General features: G+C 50.0%; 1 protein-coding gene across 3 annotated transcripts in view; it reads right to left on the reverse strand.

The window, feature by feature from the left end:
* The window catches only part of LOC127482616 (zinc finger protein 550), a 41,512-nt gene extending 21,220 nt beyond the window's left edge, over positions 1-20,292 (reverse strand). Inside the window, exons 1-3 of one of the 3 annotated variants that reach the window (XR_011383964.1) lie at positions 20,133-20,291; positions 17,869-17,972; positions 12,561-12,669 (exon numbers count right to left, since the gene is read on the reverse strand). Coding sequence is in view for 2 of the 3 variants with exons in the window: in XM_070062417.1 (XP_069918518.1) it covers positions 12,561-12,665 (105 nt within the window). In the remaining variant the exon portion in view is untranslated. Of the gene's footprint in view, positions 1-12,560; positions 12,670-17,868; positions 17,973-20,132 lie in introns of all 3 variants that reach the window. The other 2 variants (XM_070062417.1, XM_070062416.1) reach the window with 2 other exon arrangements.
* Between the last annotated feature and the right edge of the window lie 1,579 nt (positions 20,293-21,871).

Below are 21,871 nucleotides of genomic sequence, written 5' to 3' on the forward strand. Positions count from 1 at the left end.
CAGAGAGCAACGTTGTATCCATACTGTGCTTCTTACCCTGTCTCTTGAGATGTATTCAGTTCCTTCTGGAAGTGCGATCCCCACCTCAGCTGAGAGCGACTGGCGCTGTGCTGTCCTGGGGCGGAGCGGGGGCTGCGGGGTCACAGCTGCCCGGGCACCTGGCGCCCGCCCGACCGCAGCTTCCTGCTAGGCATGCCCTGGGAAGCGGTGACCACGGCTCGCAGAACTGGGTCCGTGCCACCGATGGGGGGACGTGGACTGAGTGCCTGGCTCCTGGCTTTGGTCAGGCCCAGTCCCAGCTTTCCTGGGCATTTGGGGAGTGAACCAGCAGACCGAAGTGCTCTCTCTCTGCTTCCAAATAAAAAAAAAATGTTAAAGTCTTATTTTGTCTGATATTAGTCTAGCCACCAGGCGCCCTGGTCACTATTGACAAGGAAGGTATTTTTTCTGTCCTTTCTTCCAATCTTTTTTTGTCTTTCCTTATAAATAGCATACAATTAGATCATGTTCTTTAATCCATTCTGCCGGTCTCTACCATTTTATTGGAAAATTTAATCCCTTTTCATTTAAAGTTATTGATAAGGAAGGACAGTGGCGCCATTTTGTTACTTGTTCTCTAATGTCATACGAATTTTGTTTCTCAGTTCCTCTATTACTACTTCCTTTGTGTTTTTTTTTTTCCAGAGGGAATCATTTGATTCCTTCCCAGTTTTTTTTCTGTAACACGTTATCTTGTTAGTGGCTACCCTAAGGATTATGATGAACATCTTAAAAATGATAGGAATCTAATTTAAATACCAAGTTTATTGATATACAAACTTCGGCTTCCAAATAACTTGAATCTTCTTTATGTTTTTGGTCACAAATGAAATCTTTATGGATTTTATGCCTATTGAGCTAGATTTATAATTATTGTTTCTGCATTTGTCTTTAAAATTAATTAAAGGAAAAACTGGGATTTACACATCAGGAATACAATAACAATGGATTTTATATGACGTTACTTCAACCGCTTGGGGAAAATGGATTTATATAAGTTTATTGCAATAAAATTTTGAAATTCATGCATAGTTTTTTTTTGTGATACACATTTTCCATGAACCTTTTGAATATCCCTCATATGCATCGCTTTCAAAGTTTCTTGCACCAAAATAACTTACCTTTTAACTACATGTTCCAAACTTTTTTAAGTATCCTCATATTTTCTTATAAGTATTCTTTACTGATATTTCTTCTTCCTTTTTCTTTTCTTTTTTTTTTAAGATTCATTTATTTATTTGAGAGGTAGAGTTTCAGACAGAGAGGGAGAGACGGAGAAGTCTTCCATCTGCTGGTTCACTCCCCAGTTGGCCACAACAGCTGGAGCTGTGCCGATCTGAAACCAGGAGCCAGGAGCTTCTTCCGGGTCTCCCATGTGTGTGCAGGGGCCCAAGGACTTGGGCCATCTTCTGCTGCTTTCCCAGGCCATAGCAGAGAGCTGGATCAGAAGTGGAGCAGCTGGGACTCAAACTGGTGTCCATATGGGATGCTGGCTTTACCTGCTACGCCACAGCACCAGGCCCTGTGGGGGAAATCGACTTTTCAGAAAGGGTGACTGCAGATTCTGGCTTCCACCCAAGATGTAGCCAGCAGGAAGGAACGCATTTCCTCTCCTTAGAACAGCAACATCACAAGGCTTGTTTAGTGTGAAATTCCTCAGTGTTTCTATTCAACCCTGCAGGGAGCTAAGGCAGAACAAATAACTGGCCCAAATCCAAGAGGAAAAGGGCCCCAACAAGAGAGAGGTGATGCCAACACACGCTGTCCTGGTGCCGTTGCAGGAAGATGTCTAAGGTGACCAACCGCCCTGGCCTCCCAGAGGCCATCTTGGTTTCACGCTGAACGCTCCCTGTGCTGGGATGCCCTCCCCAGGGCAGAAGTCCCAGTGTTAAGTAACAGGTGAAGTTTGCAGAGTGGGTTTTTTTTATTTTTATTTTTAATTTGCCAGGTAGAGTTATAGACAGAGACAGAGAGAAAGGTCTTCCTTCCATTGGTTCACTCCCCTAATGGCCACTTCGTGCTGATCCGAAGCCAGGAGCCGGGTGCTTCCTCCTGGTCTCCCATGGGGTGCAGGACCCAAGTACTTGGGCCATCCTCTACTGCCTTCCCAGGCTACAGCAGAGAGATGGACTGGAAGAGGGGCAACCGGGACAGAATCCAGTACCCTGACCGGGACTAGAACCTGGAGTGCCAGCGCCGCAGGCGGAGGATTAGCCTAGTGAGCCACGGTGCCGGCCATGCAGAGCGGTTTTTAACCTCGTGTAGCTGCTCTTGCAGCTCTGGCTGTTGGAGCTGACACATGCACACTGGAAGCATTTCTAGGATGTGACGTCACGTGGAAGTCATACCTTAACTTGATGACACCTGGGGTGTGTAGTGCATCGATGGGCGCACAGGAAACCGGACATCCTTTTCCCTGCTACTCCGCTTCACCGGGCGGTGAGCGCCGCCGGACTTGCTCCAACTCCTGCTTTCCAGTTCTTTCCTCTGCTGCCTGCCTGGCCCTGCCTTCTACTAGTCCTGCTTAAAAAACAAAAATAACTACGGCAAATGTAGCAGCTTCAGACAGCTCAGATTTCTTCTCTGTCGGCCTCTGTCGCCCTCAGAAGTTGGAGGGAGCGATGGGTCTTCTGCTCGCGGTCTTGCAAGGCCAGCATCAAGGACCGGGGCCGGGACTGCTCGTCAGGGCCCTGGGCCCGCTTCCAAGATGACTGGTGTTCTGCAGGATTCACTTCCTTTTCTCCTTTCTTGGGTGGCTCCCTCCATCTGTAGGTCAGCACCAGTGGGTTGGGCCCGTCTCATGCTTTGACTCTGACTTTCCCTTTCCGCTTTCTGCCTTTAGGGCCCCTGAGATTAGACAGGCCTACCCAGATAATCCAGGATAATGTCTTTATTTGCAAGTCAGCTGACCTGGGGCCCGCGCTATGGCGTAGTGGGCTAAGCCTCTGCCTATGGCACCGGCATCCCATATGCACACTGGTTCGAGTCCCGGCTGCTCCTCTTCTGATCCAGTTCTCCACTATGCTCAAGTGTTTGGGCCCCTGCACCCAGGTAGGAGACCTGGAAGAAGTTCCTGGCTCCTGGCTTCAGATTGGTGCTGTTGTGGCCATTTGGGAAGTGAACCAGCAGATAGAAGACCTCTCCCTCTCTCTCTCTCTCTCTCTCTCTCTCTAACTCTGCTTCTCAAATCTATAAATAAAATCTTAAGAAAAGGGCCGGTGCTGTGGCTCACTTGGTTAATCCTCTGCCTGCGGCGCCGGAATCTCATATGTGCCCCGGGTTCTGGTCCCGGTTGCTCCTCTTCCAGGCCAGCTCTCTGCTGTGGCCCAGGAGGGCAGTGGAGGATGGCCCAAGTGCTTGGGTCCTGCACCCACATGGGAGACCAGGAAGAAGCACCTGGCTCCTGGTTTCGGATCGGCGTAGCTCCGTCTGTAGCGGCCATTTAGGAGGTGAACCAATGGAAGGAAGACCTTTCTCTCTGTCTCTCCCTCTCGCTGTCTGTAACTCTGTCAAATAAATAAAATAAAAAATCTTTAAAAAAATCTTAAAACCGCAAAGTCAACTGTTGTACCAACTGCTCACCTCAGGCCTGCTTTCACCTGACTCCTGGGGTCTGTGTGGTGACTCCGTGCCTCTTGCCCCCACCACGCTCCTCCTCTCAGTAATCTCATATATGCATATGCCATGGAACATAACACATTCATGAGTAACACTAGGGGGCGACACCTAATTCCAAAGTTCGGCCTCCGAGAGTCTCCTTCTATTCACAAGTTTATCTGTGTCTACAAGTCTGTTGGTTGTATAGGTTTTGTGTATTTTTATTTTTAATAGTAGGGCTGACATTATTTATGTGGATTTAATAACAATGTATCCAAACAACTCAGCTAATGAATATCCTAGTGTCAACAGAGAAAATGAGGAAACATTATGATGGTCCCTAGATGTTAGCTACAGTTCCACAGCATAACTCAAACCATTGTCTGACTCCAGACAGTGTTCATAATCATAACTGCTTGCTTCCATGTACTTCTGATTATCCTAGGCCTTTGAAACTATGTAAATAATTTGGGGAACATTTTAATTTAATTTGGATTTATCTTTCTCTGTACTTCACCCAATATTCAATGAGGAGTTAAGACTGATGTGTGTTTGCACCTCACTCCTGCCTCTGAGGACAGACATCTCTTTGGAAGAGACGTAAGCCCGGCACACCGGGTTCTAGTCCCGGTCGGGGCGCCGGATTCTGTCCCGGTTGCCCCTCTTCCAGGCCAGCCCTCTGCTGTGGCCAGGGAGTGCAGTGGAGGATGGCCCAAGTGCTTGGGCCCTGCACCCCATGGGAGACCAGGAGAAGCACCTGGCTCCTGGCTTCGGATCGGTGCAGCGCGCCGGCCGTAGGGACCACTTGGGGGGTGAACCAATGGAGGGAAGACCTTTCTCTCTGTCTGTCTCACTAACTCTGTCTGTCCAAAAAAACAAAAACAAAAACAAAAAGAACCCCACATTTGTAATAAGGGTATGTCACAAAGTTCATGGAAAGTGTCTTGAAAAACTCAGTTATTTTGATGCAAAAACTTCTGAAATCCACACAGTTTTTTTCATAATATGCATTTCCCTTGCGATTTTTGAGGTACTCCTATATATTTCTGTTTTCTTTTTTTAAAGATTTATTTATTTATTTGAAAGGCAGAACTACAGAGAGGCAGAAGCAGAGAGAGAGAGAGAGAGAGAGAGAGAGAGGTCTTGCATCTGCTAGTTCACTTTCCAGATGGAGCTGCACTGATCGGGAGCCAGGAGCCAGAAGCATTTTCCGGGTCCCCAGCATGGGTGCAGGGGCCCAAGGACTTGGACATAGCAGAGAACTGGGTCAGAAGAGGAGCAGCTGGGACTCAAACTGGCATGCATATGGGATGGTGGTGTTGCTACGCCACAGTGCCACTACCCCTTCCCCCGATTTTCTCCTTTAAGGAAAACTTACATGTGCATTGGTTTACTGGGGTTGCCATAACAAAGTACCACACACGAGGTGGCTTAAACAACACATTACTCACAGTTTGGGAAGCTGGAAAGCCAAGGTAAAGATGCCAGTAGGTTTCTTTTTTTTCACTTATATTTCTTTTATAAATAAATTATTTGATTCGTATATAGTAGTTGCACATTTTTGCGGGGCACAGGGCAACACTTCAGTGCAGGTACACAGGGCAAGCCGATCAAGGCTAGCAAATAGGCTTTCCTTCTCCTCCTTTCCCCACGTCTGGAGCCCACTGGCTCTCCTCCTCCGGCTCTTCAGACAGTGAGAGGCTCACACCATGGACACTGTGCCATGGGACACTACACCTTGCTGCTTCTGTGTTTTGATACCCATTATGTCCCCTCCATCTCTTCCCTCTCCCTCACCGTCCCCAGCTTGCAGCAATCACTATTATAAATGAAGATCAACTTTTTTTTTTTTTTAACCTCCACTTAGGAGAACACACAGTATGTGTCCCTCGTGTCTGGCTGATTTAATGTGATCGTTCTTAGCTTGCAGATGGCCAACTTGTTGCTGTGTCTTCGCATGGTCGTACTGAGTCTGCGCCCTGTGGGTGCTAACCTGGTCTTCTAAAGACGTCAGTCGTATTGGATTGGACCTCACTTTACCTTCATTGCCCTTTAAAGGTGTTTTTTTTTTTTTTGGACAGGCAGAGTGGACAGTGAGAGAGAGAGAGACAGAGAGAAAGGTCTTCCTTTGCCGTTGGTTCACCCTCCAATGGCTGCTGCGGCCGGCACGCTGCGGCCAGTGCGCTGCGGTCAGCGCACCGCACCGATCTGAAGCCAGGAGCCAGGTGCTTCTCCTGGTCTCCCATGGGGTGCAGGGCCCAAGCACTTGGGCCATCCTCCACTGCACTCCCTGGCCACAGCAGAGAGCTGGCCTGGAAGAGGGGCAACCGGGACAGAATCCGGTGCCCCGACCGGGACTAGAACCCAGTGTGCCTGCGCCGCAAGGCAGAGGATTAGCCTAGTGAGCCGCGGCACCGGCTCTTTTAAAGGCTTTGAGCACAGTCGCCTTCTGAGGGCTCGGGGGCCAGGACTTTAGCACAGACATATTTCAGACATACATTCCAGCTAATAACATTGTGATACGTGTCATAAATATAGGAAATTGTGGAATACATAATTGTATGTGAAAAGCAGACACACACGTACGCACACCCACACTCACAGCCACACACATACACATCTTCCATCCATAGGTTCGCTCCCCAAACGTCCACACTGCAGGAGCTGGGCCAAGCCAAAGCCAGGAGCCGTACCTCAACCTGGGTCTCCCACATGGCTGGCAGCATCTCAGTTACCTGAGCTGTTACCTGCTGTCTCCCAGGGTGTGTGTTAGCGGGAAGCTGGAATCAGAGGCACAGTCAGGACTGGAATCCAGGCACTCTGCTACGGGACGCAGGCCTTCCCAGTAGTGTCTTAACTGCCACTCAAAATGCCCTCCCCAATATCTACATGGACGTTAACGAATCTTTCTCAAGTTGATGCCTACATAACTACAGCCTGAAGCCACACAAAGAGCGTTAGCAGTGTCAGAGTCCTGAGTGTTCCTCCCCAACACAAGAGGAATACAATGTCTTCACGTTTCCAATTTGTATTCCCCAACTTTTTTGGGTCCTTTTTTTCCTATTGCACACAAATCCCTCAGAGGTAGTTTGAATGTGGTTGTTAGCGACCTTTAGTCTGTAGCATGTGCTCTGAGTCGTCTTATAGCTTCTGCAGAGGGAGGGTAAGGTTCGCCCACCTTACCCCACACTTCCCTGCGTTATCTAGTCTCCTTGTGGTTGAATGAACGATTCACCTGCTCTGCTGCCACTGCGCCTCTGTACTGCTCTCAATGAGTGTTAATGAGAGTGATACTGCTGCACATCTCGTCTTTTTTTTTTTTTTTTTTTTTTGACAGGCAGAGTGGACAGTGAGAGAGAGAGACAAAGGTCTTCCTTTTGCCATTGGTTCACCCTCCAATGGCCACCACGACTGGCGCGCTGCGGCCAGCGCACCGCGCTGATCCGATGGCAGGAGCCAGGTGCTTCTCCTGGTCTCCCATGGGGTGCAGGGCCCAAGCACTTGGGCCATCCTCCACTGTACTCCCTGGCCACAGCAGAGAGCTGGCCTGGAAGAGGAGCAACCGGGACAGAATCCGGCACCCCGACCGGGACTAGAACCTGGTGTGCCGGCGCCGCAAGGCGGAGGATTAGCCTAGTGAGCTGCGGCACTGGCCACACATCTCGTCTTTATAACTGATGCACAGAAGAGTGTGTTTTGGACAGCAGCACTTACTTCACACGCTTTTCTTAAGGACCTTTCATTGGGAAGATATAAATATCCTAGGTGTTTATGTACTTAATCACAGAATTTCAAAATATACGGGCAAAGACTGACCAAACTAAAGGATAACAGGCAAATAATAATCAAAATGGGAGATGTTAACGTTTCTTTTTCTCTTACTGCTTCAATAGACAACAAAAACCAGTGCAAAAGATTTATCTTGATTTGTATCACACTTTATCCAACAGCTGGACACACATTTGCTTTCAAGTGAACATGAATATTTATGATGATACACATATCCTAGGTCAAAAAAATTCCAAGACATGTCGGAAGATGGAACACATTAATAGTACATTCTCTGACCGACCACAGTGGAATTAAAATAGAAATCAACAAGATGTCTAAAAAGTCTTCAAATATTTAGAAAGCAAAACACACTTTTACATAACCAGCAGGTCCAAGGAGAATAAAGGAAAGTAGATACATTTTGAATAAATAATAGTTGAAAACACAGCAAATCAAAACTTGGGGAATGTAGTTAAAGCAGTGCTGCAGTGTTTACATTAAAAAATTGAAAAGTCTAAAAATGATTTAATTTCCACCCCCAAACAGATAATATAAGTTAATACAAAATAGACATAAATATCAATTATAAGCATAGAAATAGAAAATATACAAAAGAGAAAGCAAAGCTAAACATGGATTTTTCATGATGAATAAAATTGGTGAATGTCCACCACGTTCAAAAATTATGAGAGCCGGCGCCGCGGCTCAGTAGGCTAATCCTCCGCCTAGCGGCGCCGGCACACCGGGTTCTAGTCCCGGTCGGGGCGCCGGATTCTGTCCCGGTTGCCCCTCTTCCAGGCCAGCCCTCTGCTGTGGCCAGGGAGTGCAGTGGAGGATGGCCCAGGTGCTTGGGCCCTGCACCCCATGGGAGACCAGGAAAAGCACCTGGCTCCTGGCTCCTGCCATCGGATCAGCGCGGTGCGCCGGCCGCAGTGCGCCGGCCGCGGCGGCCATTGGAGGGTGAACCAACGGCAAAGGAAGACCTTTCTCTCTGTCTCTCTCTCTCACTGTCCACTCTGCCTGTCAAAAAATAAAAAAATAAAAAATAAAAAAAAATTATGAGAAAACTCAAATTACCGATGCCAAGGAAAAGAGGGAGGCATTGCTACAGGCCTGGCAGATATTAAAAGGACAACAAACGATTATAAAAACTTTTCCAGGAAGAAATTTATTGCTCCTAGTAATTTTCCTGGCAAAATATAAGAGATACTTTACTATTATACACAAACTCACAAAAAGTAGAGGAGGCGGCAATTTTTCCTAATTCATTCTGTGAAATGAGCATAACTCTAACATGGAAACAAACTAAATGTACACAATAGTATCACTCATGGGTAAAGACGGGAAAATCTTTAACATTTTATGAAACCAAATGTAACCAAATACAGAAGGCTGATACAGCATTACCAAACAGAATTTGAGCCAGTAATGCAAGGTTGGCTTAATAATTAAAATCCGTGTTATTTACCATCTGAAAAGAGGCATCAGAATGTCTCGAAGATGTGAGAGAATTGCCAAAATGTAGCATCCTTTCAAAACTGTCAGCAAAGCAGGTGTTGGAGGGCATTTCCTTTTTCTGAAGGGAAAGCAGGGTTAGGGATTTATCTCAAGAGATCTCGCCTTGGAACAGGAGGCTTGGATACCAGGGTGGATCCTGTGTCCACCTGAGGTGCCCTGGCACCTGGGAGAAGACGGGCTGTAAACAGAGCTGTGGTTTGATGCAGGCTCAGTGGGAAGACAGACGCCCTGGGGCATCGAACTGAGAATGGCTTATCTGTGTTCTGCATCTTCTGAGAACATCAGAGCCCGGGGTGGCCGTCTGGGTACCGCAGGCGTCCACCCAGGCAGGCAATGCATGTGTTCATTACAGGTGTGCGTGGTTGAACTACCCCAAGGACACGCGCCTATGTGATGAGGAGGCACCATAGTCAGGAGGTTAATGCATGAACGCTGGAATCAGACAGACTGGGTTCAAATCCTGGCATCTCCACGACCACCTGGGTAGCCTGAGGAAGATTCCTAAGGCTTCCACACTGTTGTTCTCAACTTGGAGAAAGTGGAGAGGAGCTGCCTGGCAGGAAGGGATGCGGCGTCCAGGCAGGTTGGGGCTCTCCAGCCCCACTTCAAACACCTTGCAGCCCAGCTGGTGATAACCATGGCCATGGAAGTGGTTTGTCTTTCTCCAGGACTTGGAGGGCCTACTGCTCCCTGGCGAATGAATCAGCATTGGCGTGGCACAGGGGGTGGGAGTGACCAGCTGTCCTCCGTGGAGGCTGCCCAGAAGAAAGAGGCTGGGGCCGAGTGGACCCTGCACTGCTTTGTCTGTACCCCCTCCCCCCCATCTTAGCACATGTCCTGCAGCTGCCATCCTGGGCCTCAGGGGTGCTAGGACCCACAAGAGCCTCCTCCTGTCCTCTCCAAGTTTCTCTTACTCTGGTTGGTCCCCGGCGAGCTGGCCTCCACTGTGCCATGATGCGGGTTGATCCAGGGCTCCTGCTCTGACCATTCCCTGTGCCTCCAGGGAAGTCAGTGGCTCACGGGCACTGCTGGCTGAAGCTACCTCCCCGGGCACAGGAGCTGAGGGATCTGCCGGGCAGGCGTCCTTGGTGGAGCCGCTTCTTTTGGTACTGCTCACTCCCAGTCTTTCACAGTCCCCATCTAGGGTGGGGCCCCCAACTGGCAGCGGGGTGGGGGTGGGGGAGTCCAAAAGGAGGAGCCAGAAATTCCCAATGGGGAGAAGCTGCTGGGCCCCGCCCTTTGCCTTGTAGTGCCTTTTCTTCACACCCTTTGCCTACAAGCCCCCTCCGGTGCACCTGCCAATGACATGTCCGGGGGGACAGTGCATGGCTTGTCTTGGAAGAGAAGGCATTTTGGAGCCATGTCCACACTGTGTTCTGTTTCTAGGGCCAGACAAGCACACACTGCTCTCCATGGACAACTTTCTGGCAGGCTTTCCCCTCTCTCGCTCCGCGCGCCAGGCTGGCTGGGACCCCCTGCCCCGGCAGCTTACGCAGCCTACTATGTTTCTCGCTCACCTACACCAATACCTCAGTCTTCACTGACCAGCCCATCGCTGACTGGCTGAGCCCCTCACTTCCACCACGCAGTCAGCATGTGTGTGGACCCAACCTCCCATCCTGGTTGGGACATGGGCATAACCGACACGGACACCTTCCCTGTATCTCCTGGCCTCCTGCAGGAGCCAGTGTGTGCTTCCTCCTGGTTGGCCAAGTCCATCCCAGCGTGGGGCAGGTCCGTGTCTCCACCATGCAACCCACATTTATGGTCAGCAGCCCTACCTCACTTTGAACCTCTCCTGTAGCCCAGCAATTACCCTTTAGTCACATTAGGGGGTCCAAGGAGCAGTGTCATGGAATCTCTTTCCCCAGAGCCCCTGTTTTTGCTGGTATATTCAGGAACCCAGGCAGAACCTTGGCCGGCGGCACAGCCAAGCTTGCCTCTGACCCTGCTGAAATTGATATGGCTACCGTATCCCCTTCCCAAATTCTCATTGGCAGTCTCACCTGACAGCTGTCATAGCCCTGACCCTTTGGGAAATCTGGAAGGCTCAGGACAAGCTCCAGACTTAATCTCCACGGTAGCTCCGGCACCCAGTGGCGGCAAAAGGCAATCAGCTTTCGCACACCTGACACCCACGTCCTTTGGCATACGTGTGAGCGCCCAGCGGGGCCTTGGTGGCTCTGCAGGGTCCGAGCAGCCACTACTTGCTCTGGGGTCATCATGGAGATGCTCAGCACTGGGCACGGCTCACCCGTTGCTAGCCCTGCCTCAGACCCATTGCCTTCACGGGCCCTGCAGTCCCGTGCGTGGGTGCTGGCAGCTCTCTGGCTGGTGTGTCTGCTTCAGGCCCAGCTCCACGTCTAAAGCAGTCTGGCTTTAGGAAAGGGCTAAGAGGGACGCCCAACATCTCAACTTAGGTTGGGGGAGGCTTAGGCCTGTGCACCGGCATTCTTGCCATCCTATAAAGCACCTCTCATACAATTGGCCAGAATTTCCGAGAGCAAAACTTTCCAGGGAGACTAGCTGGGGCCTGCCCAAACAAAGCACACCTGTCATACCATCACTGAGCAAAAGACTCGTGCCCAAAGACACCTGTGTTCTTCCTTGCGTCAGATCGCCCGGAAACCATCTGGCCAAAACACATTTGTAGTCGGAGGGGCCTGTGGTGGGAGTACTCCTGCTCTGGCCTGTGGTCGGATCACCTGGGGTGCACCTGACAGAGGCAGCTGTCTCTCGCAACCACACCTGTGCTTGGAGGCCCTTCTGTTTCCGCCTCCAATCAGAGCACCTGGCTTCACCTTGTCCCTAGCACATGTATTGCAATGGGAGGGGACAGCATGGTATCTGTCATGGAGAGCCTGTCCCTACCGCAATGGCTCTGGGCACTTGAGGGCCCATAAGCCAGAGCAGGCCTGTTACTAATGGAGAAGGCCGCACCACTGAGACATGCACACCTCAAGACGTTGCTGGCCACAGCTTCTGGCGGACACCCAGGGGCCACTTGGCTTGAGCACATCTGTTGCTGCTGGAGGGGCTGGAGCCGTATCCGTGACTGTAGGAGCCACTCCGGACAAAGGCATCTTGGATCCGTAGATCCACAGAGTACAGGTGGTGCAATGGGAGGTGACAGCACCACACCTCGTGTTTGGGGACACTTCTGTTCCTACCATCATTCCGAGCAGTTGGGGGCACTCGTGATGAGAGCACACCTGTTGTGGCCGGATAGGACAACACTTGGAGGAAGACATGTCTATTCTCATTGCCCTTCCGAACCCCTGGGGCCTAGGCCAGGGTGTCTGCCCCCTTTGACTTTGTGGGGGCTAACACGACTGAGAAAACATCCGATAATCCGGAATTTTTTTACCTACTTTTGATCATATCAAGTGGGCACTGTAGTGCATTGTGCGTGGCAAGCAGTGTTTTCACCACCTGTTTAGGGTTTCCTTGGGGACAGAAATACGGGGGCATCAGCCCATTCATTTTCTTCTAGCGCAAGAGCTAGGATCTCAGCAACTAAAAGCAAAAGTTTCCTTCAGGAATGGCCAGGGGGTCACAGGCCCCCCTCGGATGGATCTTGTTCTCCAGGGAGCAGGTTCAGCCCCTTCTAGTCATGTCAAACAAACTCAACCTGCCTTTTGTCTTCCAAGGCTAAGCCGCAGGCCCAATGCCTCTGGGGTCTGTGTATGTGTCGAAGGTCGCGGGTTCAGATGAGGCCGAACATGGTGGCCTTGAGGCATCGCGCTGTGGAGAGAAGAGAGAGACCTGTAAGTACCAGCCAGGCAACACTCTGGTTTCAACTCCCAGCTCGAAAGACCCAAGCTCTGGGCCGGTTTTCCTCTGGCCTCAAAACTGTCAGGACACACACTGCTGGCTGTAGCCACCCCCTTTCTCTTACCTCCTATTTTTCTTTCCCAGGCTCTACCCATCATTTACTGGTCTGTCCATCCACCTGTCTACATACACATGGTGTTGTTCTTGTTAATTGGTTCTCTGCTTGTATGTTTTTGCTCTTTGACTCACTGGTAGAGGAAAATTTGACTTCTGTGAAGGGACTTCAAAATGCTCATGCAAGACAGAATTAAAAATAAGTTGGTTTTCATGGAAAAAATTGAAATCCATGCATACAAGGAGTCTTCAAAAATTCAGGGGAAATGCATACTGTGAAAAAACTATGCATGGATTTCAAAGTTTTATTTTGCACCAAAATAAACCATGGAGTTCTTTGAAGTACCTTCCTGGGAGGGGTAATGTGTTGAGCCAAAGTTATAAGTGTGCAAGTGGCCCAGGGAACAGCCCTACTTGACGAGAGTGTGCACTGACTTCTTCTTCTTTTTTTTTAAGATTTAATTATTTGAAAGTTAGAGTTACAGAGTACACAGAGAGAGGAGAGGCAGAGGAGAGAGAGAGAGAGAGAGAGAGGTCTTCCATCCGATGGTTCACTCCCTAGATGGGCGCAACAGCCAGAGCTGCGCCGATCCGAAGCCAGGAGCCAGGAGCTTCTTCCGAGTCTCCCACATGGGTGCAGGGGCCCAAGGACTTGGACCATCTTCCACTGCTTTCCCAGACCACAGCAGAGAGCTGGATCGGAAGAGGAGCAGCTGGGACTGGAACTGGCGCCCACAGGGGATGCCGGTGCTTCAGGCCAGGGCGTTAACCCGCTGCACCACAGTGCCGGCCCCAGCGCTGACTTCTGAGGCTTGTGTTTCCCGAATGAGAGCTGAGGGCCCACGGGAAGGTAAGGTTCGGGGGGAGGGGAATGAGGCAACGCGGCCCCCTTTCCTGCTTCTCTCTGCGCCTCGTCGCTGCTCTGACCCCACCCTAGGCTACATCATCCCTGTTGTGTGTTGAACATTTTGGCTTCCGTGTCTTCTTTTTGAACTTACACTTGTGCCAATAATACACACACACATGCGCGTGTGCTCCACCGGTTGAGGACTGGCGTGGCATCCACGCCTTTGAGCCTCAGGAGAGAAGGATGCAAGAAATCGAGCCTGCTTTGCAATTTGGGGAAAATTGCCACCTAGAGTGCCTGTCATATAGACGCTGTTATCCACTGTAACAGGCATCATGCCGCTTTGGAAAACCAGAACCGATTCTCCTTTCAGGGAAATAACTAAGTTGTGTTTGGAAAAATAACCCGTCTGTTTCTAGCCTAAGCCACTAAGAATATAAAATAACTAGATTTATAATTTCACCCAGTCTTGGCTGGCTGTAGGACTGACTGTGCGATACCAAGAATACAGTGTTTTCTGGGACATTTTACAACCCAGGAAAACCATCATAAATGCCGCAATGGCAGGGGCTGGAATAGGCTGAAGCCAGGAGCCTGGAACTCCATTCAGGTCTCTCGTGTGGGTGCAGGGACCCAAGCACTTGGGTCATCTTTCACTGCTTTGCTAGGTGCATTAGCAGAGAGCTGGATCGGAAGTGGAGCAGCCAGGACTCGAACCGGCACTCACAAAGGGTGCTTGCATCCCAGGTGGTGGCTTAACTGGCTGTGCCACAATGTTGGCTCCCACATGCTCCTTCCAGAAGGCCTTCACTAGAGCTGAGCCAATGCTGGCACCATGTCCTCGAATCTCCAGAATTGTGACCAAAATACCGCCCCCCCCATTTTTACAAAGTTAGCCAGCCTCAGGAATTTCATCATAGCAACACCCCAGGCGAGGGGTAGTGATGGCTCACAGGCAAGATGGCTGCAGTGGTGCAGTGAGAAGTGAACTCTGCACACTCGTATGTTTTGAAGTGCTCGCTGTTGGATTGCAGGGCAGGACCGTATGTGAGAGACAGAGTGGTGCATGGACTTGCCATTTGAGTTCAGACAAACTTTTGGCTTCATCAGGGCGTACTTGGCCACTAGCCTATGGACTCAAGTGACCGATTCAGAATGCGTACTTGAGAAAGGAGAAATGGGGAAAACAGACTCGTGACCACGTGTGCTTGTGTTCACTGCACATAAAGTAAAGACCCTCACCATGAACCTCCGTGGAAACGAATTTAGGACACCAGACTACAGACTCAAAATTATGCACGTGTTAGAGCAAATGTGAGAGACCCCAATTTATAGCCTTAGGATAGAAAGTTATTCTTGAGATTTAAAAGATCATAAAAATTTTAAAAAGCCATGAGAAATAGAATTCCATTGAAAATTTTAAAAAACCTAGTTTTTAAGTGATAAACAAGATTAAGAAAGCACAAAGACTTAAAACTGATGTTCAAAAAAAGCTACAATGCAGAAAATGGGTAGGCAGCCATCATCAACTGGGCAAAACTATTTGCAAAACATATATCTAGCAAATGACTGACACAGAATATGTAAAGAACTCCTCAAGCTACTCAAAAAAATGGGTAAAATAGTTGAGCAATCCCTTTAGAAGGAAAACATTCAGTAAGCATGTATGAACGTGTGTTCGTACTCTTCAGTGGGCCGAAGCAAACAGGAGTAATCAAAGAACCGATTCACGGAACGAAAGAAGTCCTACAAAGAGGGAACCGAGTCTGTTCCCACTGATGTGAATTTCCAGAACTGCCACAGCCAAATCTGCAGTCACCCCAGGTTTCTGAAGCACTAGGGGGCAGGGGGTGCACCTGGGACCTGTCAGGTCGGGGAGCAAGGACGGCCCCTCCCATAAGGGATCTTCTTCTAAGGTCCAGGCGCTCCCTTCCTTTGCTGGCCGGCCTGCTCCAGGGATGAGGAATCTGACTTGCTGTGTCAGAGGAGCCACAGTCCAGGCACACCCATCTCAGGAGCTGGAGCTCCGCGGTATTCGTCAGGGTGTTTTGAAGCAGACACTCTGACAAGGTCAAGGCGTGTCTGCTTGTATGGTCACTAAGCCTTTTCTGCACCCAAGCTTTCTTGTGGCTTTATCTTCCTACTTTGTGCCTCCCCGCTACTGCCAGCCATCCTATTGCCCAGCGCACACCTACTTTAACATTAAGCTTTCTGGATGAATTATGTAAAAGGTATTGGAAGAGCAATACAAGAAAATGCTATTGGGGTGGGCATTTAGCCTAGTGGTGAAGATGCCGGCACCCCACCTTGGAATGCATGGATTCAGTACCTGGCTCCGAGATTCAACGGTGATGGCCTTGCCCTCTGAAGGGATTGACGCAGCTCCCGAGGGGCACTGGCTGGTTCCTGTCACAGTGATTTGTTATCCATATCTATATCTGTATCTGTATCTACATCTATATCTATATCTACATAAAAGTGGGTGTGGATCCTAAATTCCTCCATCTCCTCTGCATGTACTCTCACCAGGGTGATGCTATTTGCTCTAAGACCCTCACCAGAAGCCAAGCCAGGTAGGCAGCTTGATCCTGAACTGTGAGCCTCCAAAACTGGGACATAAAGAAACCTCTTGGGGCCGGCGCTGTGGTGCAGCGGGTTAATGCCCTGGCCTGCAGCGCCGGCATCCCTTTTGGGTGCTGGTTCTAGTCCCGGCTGCTTCTCTTCTGATCCAGCTCTCTGCTGTGGCCTGGGAAAGCAGTAGAAGATGGCCCAAGTGCTTAGGCCCCTGCATCTGCATGGGAGACCGGGAAGAAGCTCCTGGCTCCTGGCTTTGGATCAGTGCAGCTCCAGCCTTTGCGGCCACTTGGGGAGTGAATGGAAGGAAGACCTTTCTCTCTGTCTCTCCCTCTCACTGTCTGTAATTCTACCTCTCAAATAAAATAAATACAATCTTTAAAAAAAAGAAAGAAGAGAGAGAAAAGAAGGGAAGAAGAGACGTATCACTATATTCTTAGAATTGTATCTATGAACTACATTACATCTTTTCTCTTTATGGTAATATTACATTAGCATGAGAATTGTGTTGTAGTAATTATCTTGTATTTGCTGTGACCCTGAAAATCTAGGGCAACACTAAATTTCTTAAAATAAAAAAGTTTAGTAAAACTGAAAAACTTCTATAAATATTGAAGAAGAAATAAAAAAGAGAAAACTGAAATGACCAATATTGGGATTACAAACGATTAAGATTCAAAAACGTGTTACAGATCTGAGGGACACGGAAGGGACAGCATGTGGCCACAGTCATCTCCCTGGGGAGAAACTGGTGGGTCTGAATGGTTTTCCCCAGGAACCAATAGCAAACATTCACAAACTCAGAAAACAGAGAAGGAAGCAACTTTTCCTAATTCATACTAGAAGGCCAGCACAGCCTACATATCAGAAGCTGCCAAGAAAATGACATTAGTAGCCCTCGATAACACACACACAAAATCTCACAATATTTTAGTAAATCAAATCCAGCCAACTATAAAATAACAATCTTGTATGCCTGAGTAGGTTTCCCGCAGGAATCCAAAGGTTGGTTTAACATTTAATAACATCGATCAATGGGATTCACCATATTAGGAAAATAAAGAAGACAGACATATGATTAATCTCAATAGCTGTGGTTTTCACACCACTTAGACAACGTCCCAGGCAAGTAGGAATGGGAGAGAATATTCCACGTGTGTGATAAATCACATCTACGAAAAAACTTCAGTGGATAGTATACTGAGGAATTTTACCATATGCTTAGCAACTAGAAAAGGCTGTTATCTCTGCTTGTATTCTATATTTATGATGTTGTAGCAAATTTAGAAGAAATAGTAAGGCACGCAGATTAAAATGGAAGCAGGACTTTCAGCGTGGAAACATGACTGTGTGTATAGAAGGCCCAGTGGAGCCTACAGAGAACCTGCAGGAAGAGATGAGGTTAGCGAGGTTTCAGTGCAAAGGCGAACACATCAAAAAATTTTCTTGGTAAAACTACCATAAAACAATATATGCCTTGTGTACATATGTGCAGGTATACACACACGTATCATTTTCAAAGGTTGGGGAAGTTCCTCTTGGCCAATTCCAAGTTTTTATTAGGACCCTAACAGCTGGCCCATGGAATTACTACAAGTCTGTGCCCTTGAAGCCAGCACGAGGCTGGTACCCACCTGACATGCAGCTCGTGCACGTGTACTGGGGACGCACGCACTCACAGACAGCTGTGAATCAGGCTGCGCTTCCTGGAGGAGAGGGGCCTGCCGATTGTCGGTCCCTGTGAGCACAAGAGGAAATAAAGAGAAATAAAAGGCACGCAGATTAAAACAGAAGTAAAGTGAGCAGGATGCAGACAAACCATGTAAATTGAAAATACCAAGGGACCCACAGAGAAACGACTGTAAGTCAAGAGTGGTGTTAGCTAGCTCTCAGTGTACAAAGTCCACACACACACACACACACACACACACGGATTATCTGCATAGTATCAACGAACTGCTGAAAACAAATCTTCCAAAGATCCTGTTTAAAACAGCATTTACAAACCTCAGAGAATACCTGGGAATTCGCAAAAGTTTTGGAAGACCGATACACAAGCACTACAAAAACAGTGGTAGCGACGTTTAGGGAGTGGATCGGCTGATGGAAGATCTGTCTTTCAAATAAGTAAATTTTTAAAACAGTGGTGGCAAACTTTCTCCTAAAAGACCAGATAGGCTTGGTGGATGCCTTGGTCTCTGTCCCATATCGTGTGTGTGTGTGTGTGTGTGTGTGTCCTCCAACTCTGAGATTGTTAATGTGATTCTAGCTCGCTGACCATAACAAACCAGCTAGGAACTGCATTTGTTGGACTAAGGCCCTGGTGCCGATCCTTGCTATAAAACACCACTGAGAGAAAACATAAAGGACTAAGCCTGGAAAAGCCAGTGCTGCTAAGCCGTCAGTTTGGGCCAGGACTCGGAGAGTTGGTCCGTGGAGTCACTGTAAGAGATGTCGGTGTCCCTGGAGGCACAGGTGGACCCTGCATCCATCTGCTGTGCCTCCACCTGAGAGAACACAGCTCCCAGTCAGCTGCTGGGGTCTGCTGCAGAACTCAACGAAAAGACAATTCGCCCTTGTGAAACCCATGTGCTCAGGGGTCTTCAAACAGTTCGTGGAAAATATTATAAAAAGGCTACAGCAGGCCGGTGCCGCGGCTCACTAGGCTAATCCTCTGCCTGCAGCGCTGTTACTCTGGGATCTAATCCCGGTTGGGGCGCCGGTTCTATCCCGGTTGCTCCTCTTCCAGTTCAGCTCTCTGCTGTGGCCCGGGGAAGGCAGTGGAGGATGGCCAAAGTGCTTGGGCCCTGCACCCCATGGGAGACCAGGAGGAAGCACCTAGCTCCTAGCTTCGGATTGGCACAGCATGCCAGCCGTAGCGGCCACTTGCGGGGTGAACCAACGGAAGGAAGACCTTTCTCTCCGTCTCTCTCTCTCTCTCTCACTGTCTAACTCTGCCTGTTTAAAAAAAAAGGCTACAGCAGCAGGCGCTTGCATGCTGTGGGTTAAGCTGCTGTATGAATGCCTGCGTCCCATATTGGGGTGCCTTGGATCGAGTCCTGCCCCTACTTCTGATCCAGCCTTGGGCAGTAGGTGATGGCTCAAATACTTGAGTCCTTGCCATCTGTGGAGGAGACCCAGATGGGGTTCCTGGCTCCTGGCTTCAGTGCTGCCCAGCCATGGCTGTTGTGGGCATTTGGGGAGCCAACCAGTGGCCGGAAGATTCTCTCTCTCCCCATTACTCTACCTTTCAAGTAAATAAACATTAAAAAAATAAAGCTATCAATGGATTCTAAAAACTGTTTTGCACCAAAATGAGTTTATCTTTTTAATTTCACGTTTCCCCAAAGGTTTGGAAGCAGCCTTGGGTATCCCCAAGGATGACAGCTTGGGCGCAAGTCCTGTCAGCGTCACTGTCACTTTGTGAGCTGAGGCACTCACTTCTTTGAAGGTTTAAATGTTCTACCAAATTTATAACAAGGCGTGAAGGTAAACTGCCGGCCAGGAAGGGAAGCTTTGGGGTGCAGTAGGCAGAGCGCCGCGCCCCACAAACCATCACAGCCCAGCTCAGGGTGCTGGACTCACGCCTTTCCCGGGCGGCCACACGAAAGGTGCTCGCCCCCCAGGAGCTGGAGAGACGCGGTCCAAAGGGACAGTGAGCATCCTGGGTCCTGTGCCGCCAGGATCAGGTGTGGGGTGGGGGTGGGGCTGGTGGCACCAACGGGCGGCCCCTGATGACTGTCTCCCAACACTTGTCCGGCATCGTTCCCGCCCGCCCTCACCCGCGCAGGGCAGACTCTGCCCTCCCGAGCCCCCGAGGGAAGGAGCCCCGAGGACACCCTGGCTGTGATGGCCGCAGCCAGCCAGCGCCTCCTGGCCAGGCGCCCAGGATGCTCACTCTGCGGGTGCCTGGCCTCCGCGGTTCCCAAGAGCGGCACACAGCGCGGGGGCCATCTGGTGCCACACGCCTGCACCTGAGTGCGGGAGGTCCCCAAGGCGGCCAGACCGTTGGGCGTCCCCTTGGCCGTTTGCGGCTTTGACTTCGAGCCCCGCGCTCGCGTGGGCTCGGCTGGCGCATGCCTGTCGCGCGCTCCCACGGGGCTCGCAAGCCTCCGGCCGGCTGGAGTCGGAGGATCTAGTAGATCTGAGTTTTTCCTACCCTACTCCGAGAATTCACCGGCTCGCCAACTGCTTTTTCTGGCAACTTCCTCAGCGAGCTTTGCCCCCGCCCTGTCGCAGGCCTCACCACCCCTGGCCTGGCTCACCCTGCTGCCCCTGTGTCTCACTTCTGCTCCACGCCAGGGCCCTTCTGACGCAGTTTCCGGTCTGACATCTTGGTGCAACATCCCTTCCAAGAGGTGGTGTCTGACGGGCCGGCTCGGTGTCGGCTTTGTGCCTCCAGCCTGTCTGGCCCCTCTGGAAGGGCAGTGAATAGACTCTCCCCTGCTTGCCACCTGCCACCTGCTATGAGGTCTTGGCTACCCAATCCCCGCACCCCCAGACCTTTTTTTTTTTTTTAAGATTTATTTTACTTATTTGAAAGAACTACAGAGAGAGGTAGAGACACCCAGAGAGAGAGAGAGAGAGAGAGAGAGAGAGAGGTCCTCCATCTGCTGGTTCACTCTCCAAATGGCCACAATGGCCAGAGCTGAGCTGATCAGGAGCCAGGAGCCTCTTCCCGGTTTCCCACGCGGGTGCAGGGGCCCAAGGACCCGGGCCATCCTCCACCGCCCTCCCAGGGCACAGCAGAGAACTGAATCGGAAGTGGAACAGTCGGGACTCGAACTGGCGCCCACACGGAATGCCCCGCGCCCTAACCTTTGAGCAAGAGAAACTGAGAGGAAGGCCCTAGGAGAGGGGAGGAAAGGGATAGGTCAGGTGGAGGGTGAAAAATAACAGTGGCAGGTGGGTCAGGGGAGGGCCACCCATGGCCAGAGGACAGCACCACCACCAGCAGGTTCTTGGAGACCAATGGAGCTATCACTTCTTTAGTGCAGTCCCAGGTCTCAGAAGAAAAACTTCCATTCCAAGCACTTGAACTTCTTCTGTGAGGCCATTCACCAAAGGCCACGACATCCACAGCTCACACCAGCCAGCTGGAGGTCCCCCCACCTCTCTTTTAAAGAGTTACTTATTTGAAAGGCAGAATTACAGAGAGAGGGAAAGACAGAGAGGTCTCCAACCTGCTGGTTCACGCTCCAAATGCTCACAACAGGCAGGGCCAGGCCGAAGGTAGGAGCCAGGACCTCCATCCAGTTTTCTCATGTGGGTGGCAGGAACCCAAGTACTTGGGCCATCAAAACTGGTTTTTAAGGTTTTGATCCTGTAACATTCCAACTTTGGCTTTCCTGTCCATGTGCTCTGGGACCAACCCAGCTTCGTGTTGCTAGGACTCAGCTTTCTTTCTTTCTTTTTTAAAGATTTACTTATTTATTTGAAAGTCAGAGTTACACAGATAGAGAAGGAGAGAGAGAGAGAGAGGTCTTCCATCCGCTGGTTCACTTCCCAATTGGCCACAATGGCCGGAGCTGCGCCGATCCGAAGCCAGGAGCCAGGAGCTTCTTCCAGGTCTCCCACATGGGTGCAGGGGCCCAAGGACTTGGGCCATCTTCTACTGCTTTCCCAGGCCATAGCAGA

This window comes from Oryctolagus cuniculus, chromosome 18 (genome assembly GCF_964237555.1).
Source record: "Oryctolagus cuniculus chromosome 18, mOryCun1.1, whole genome shotgun sequence".
NCBI lineage: Eukaryota > Metazoa > Chordata > Mammalia > Lagomorpha > Leporidae > Oryctolagus > Oryctolagus cuniculus.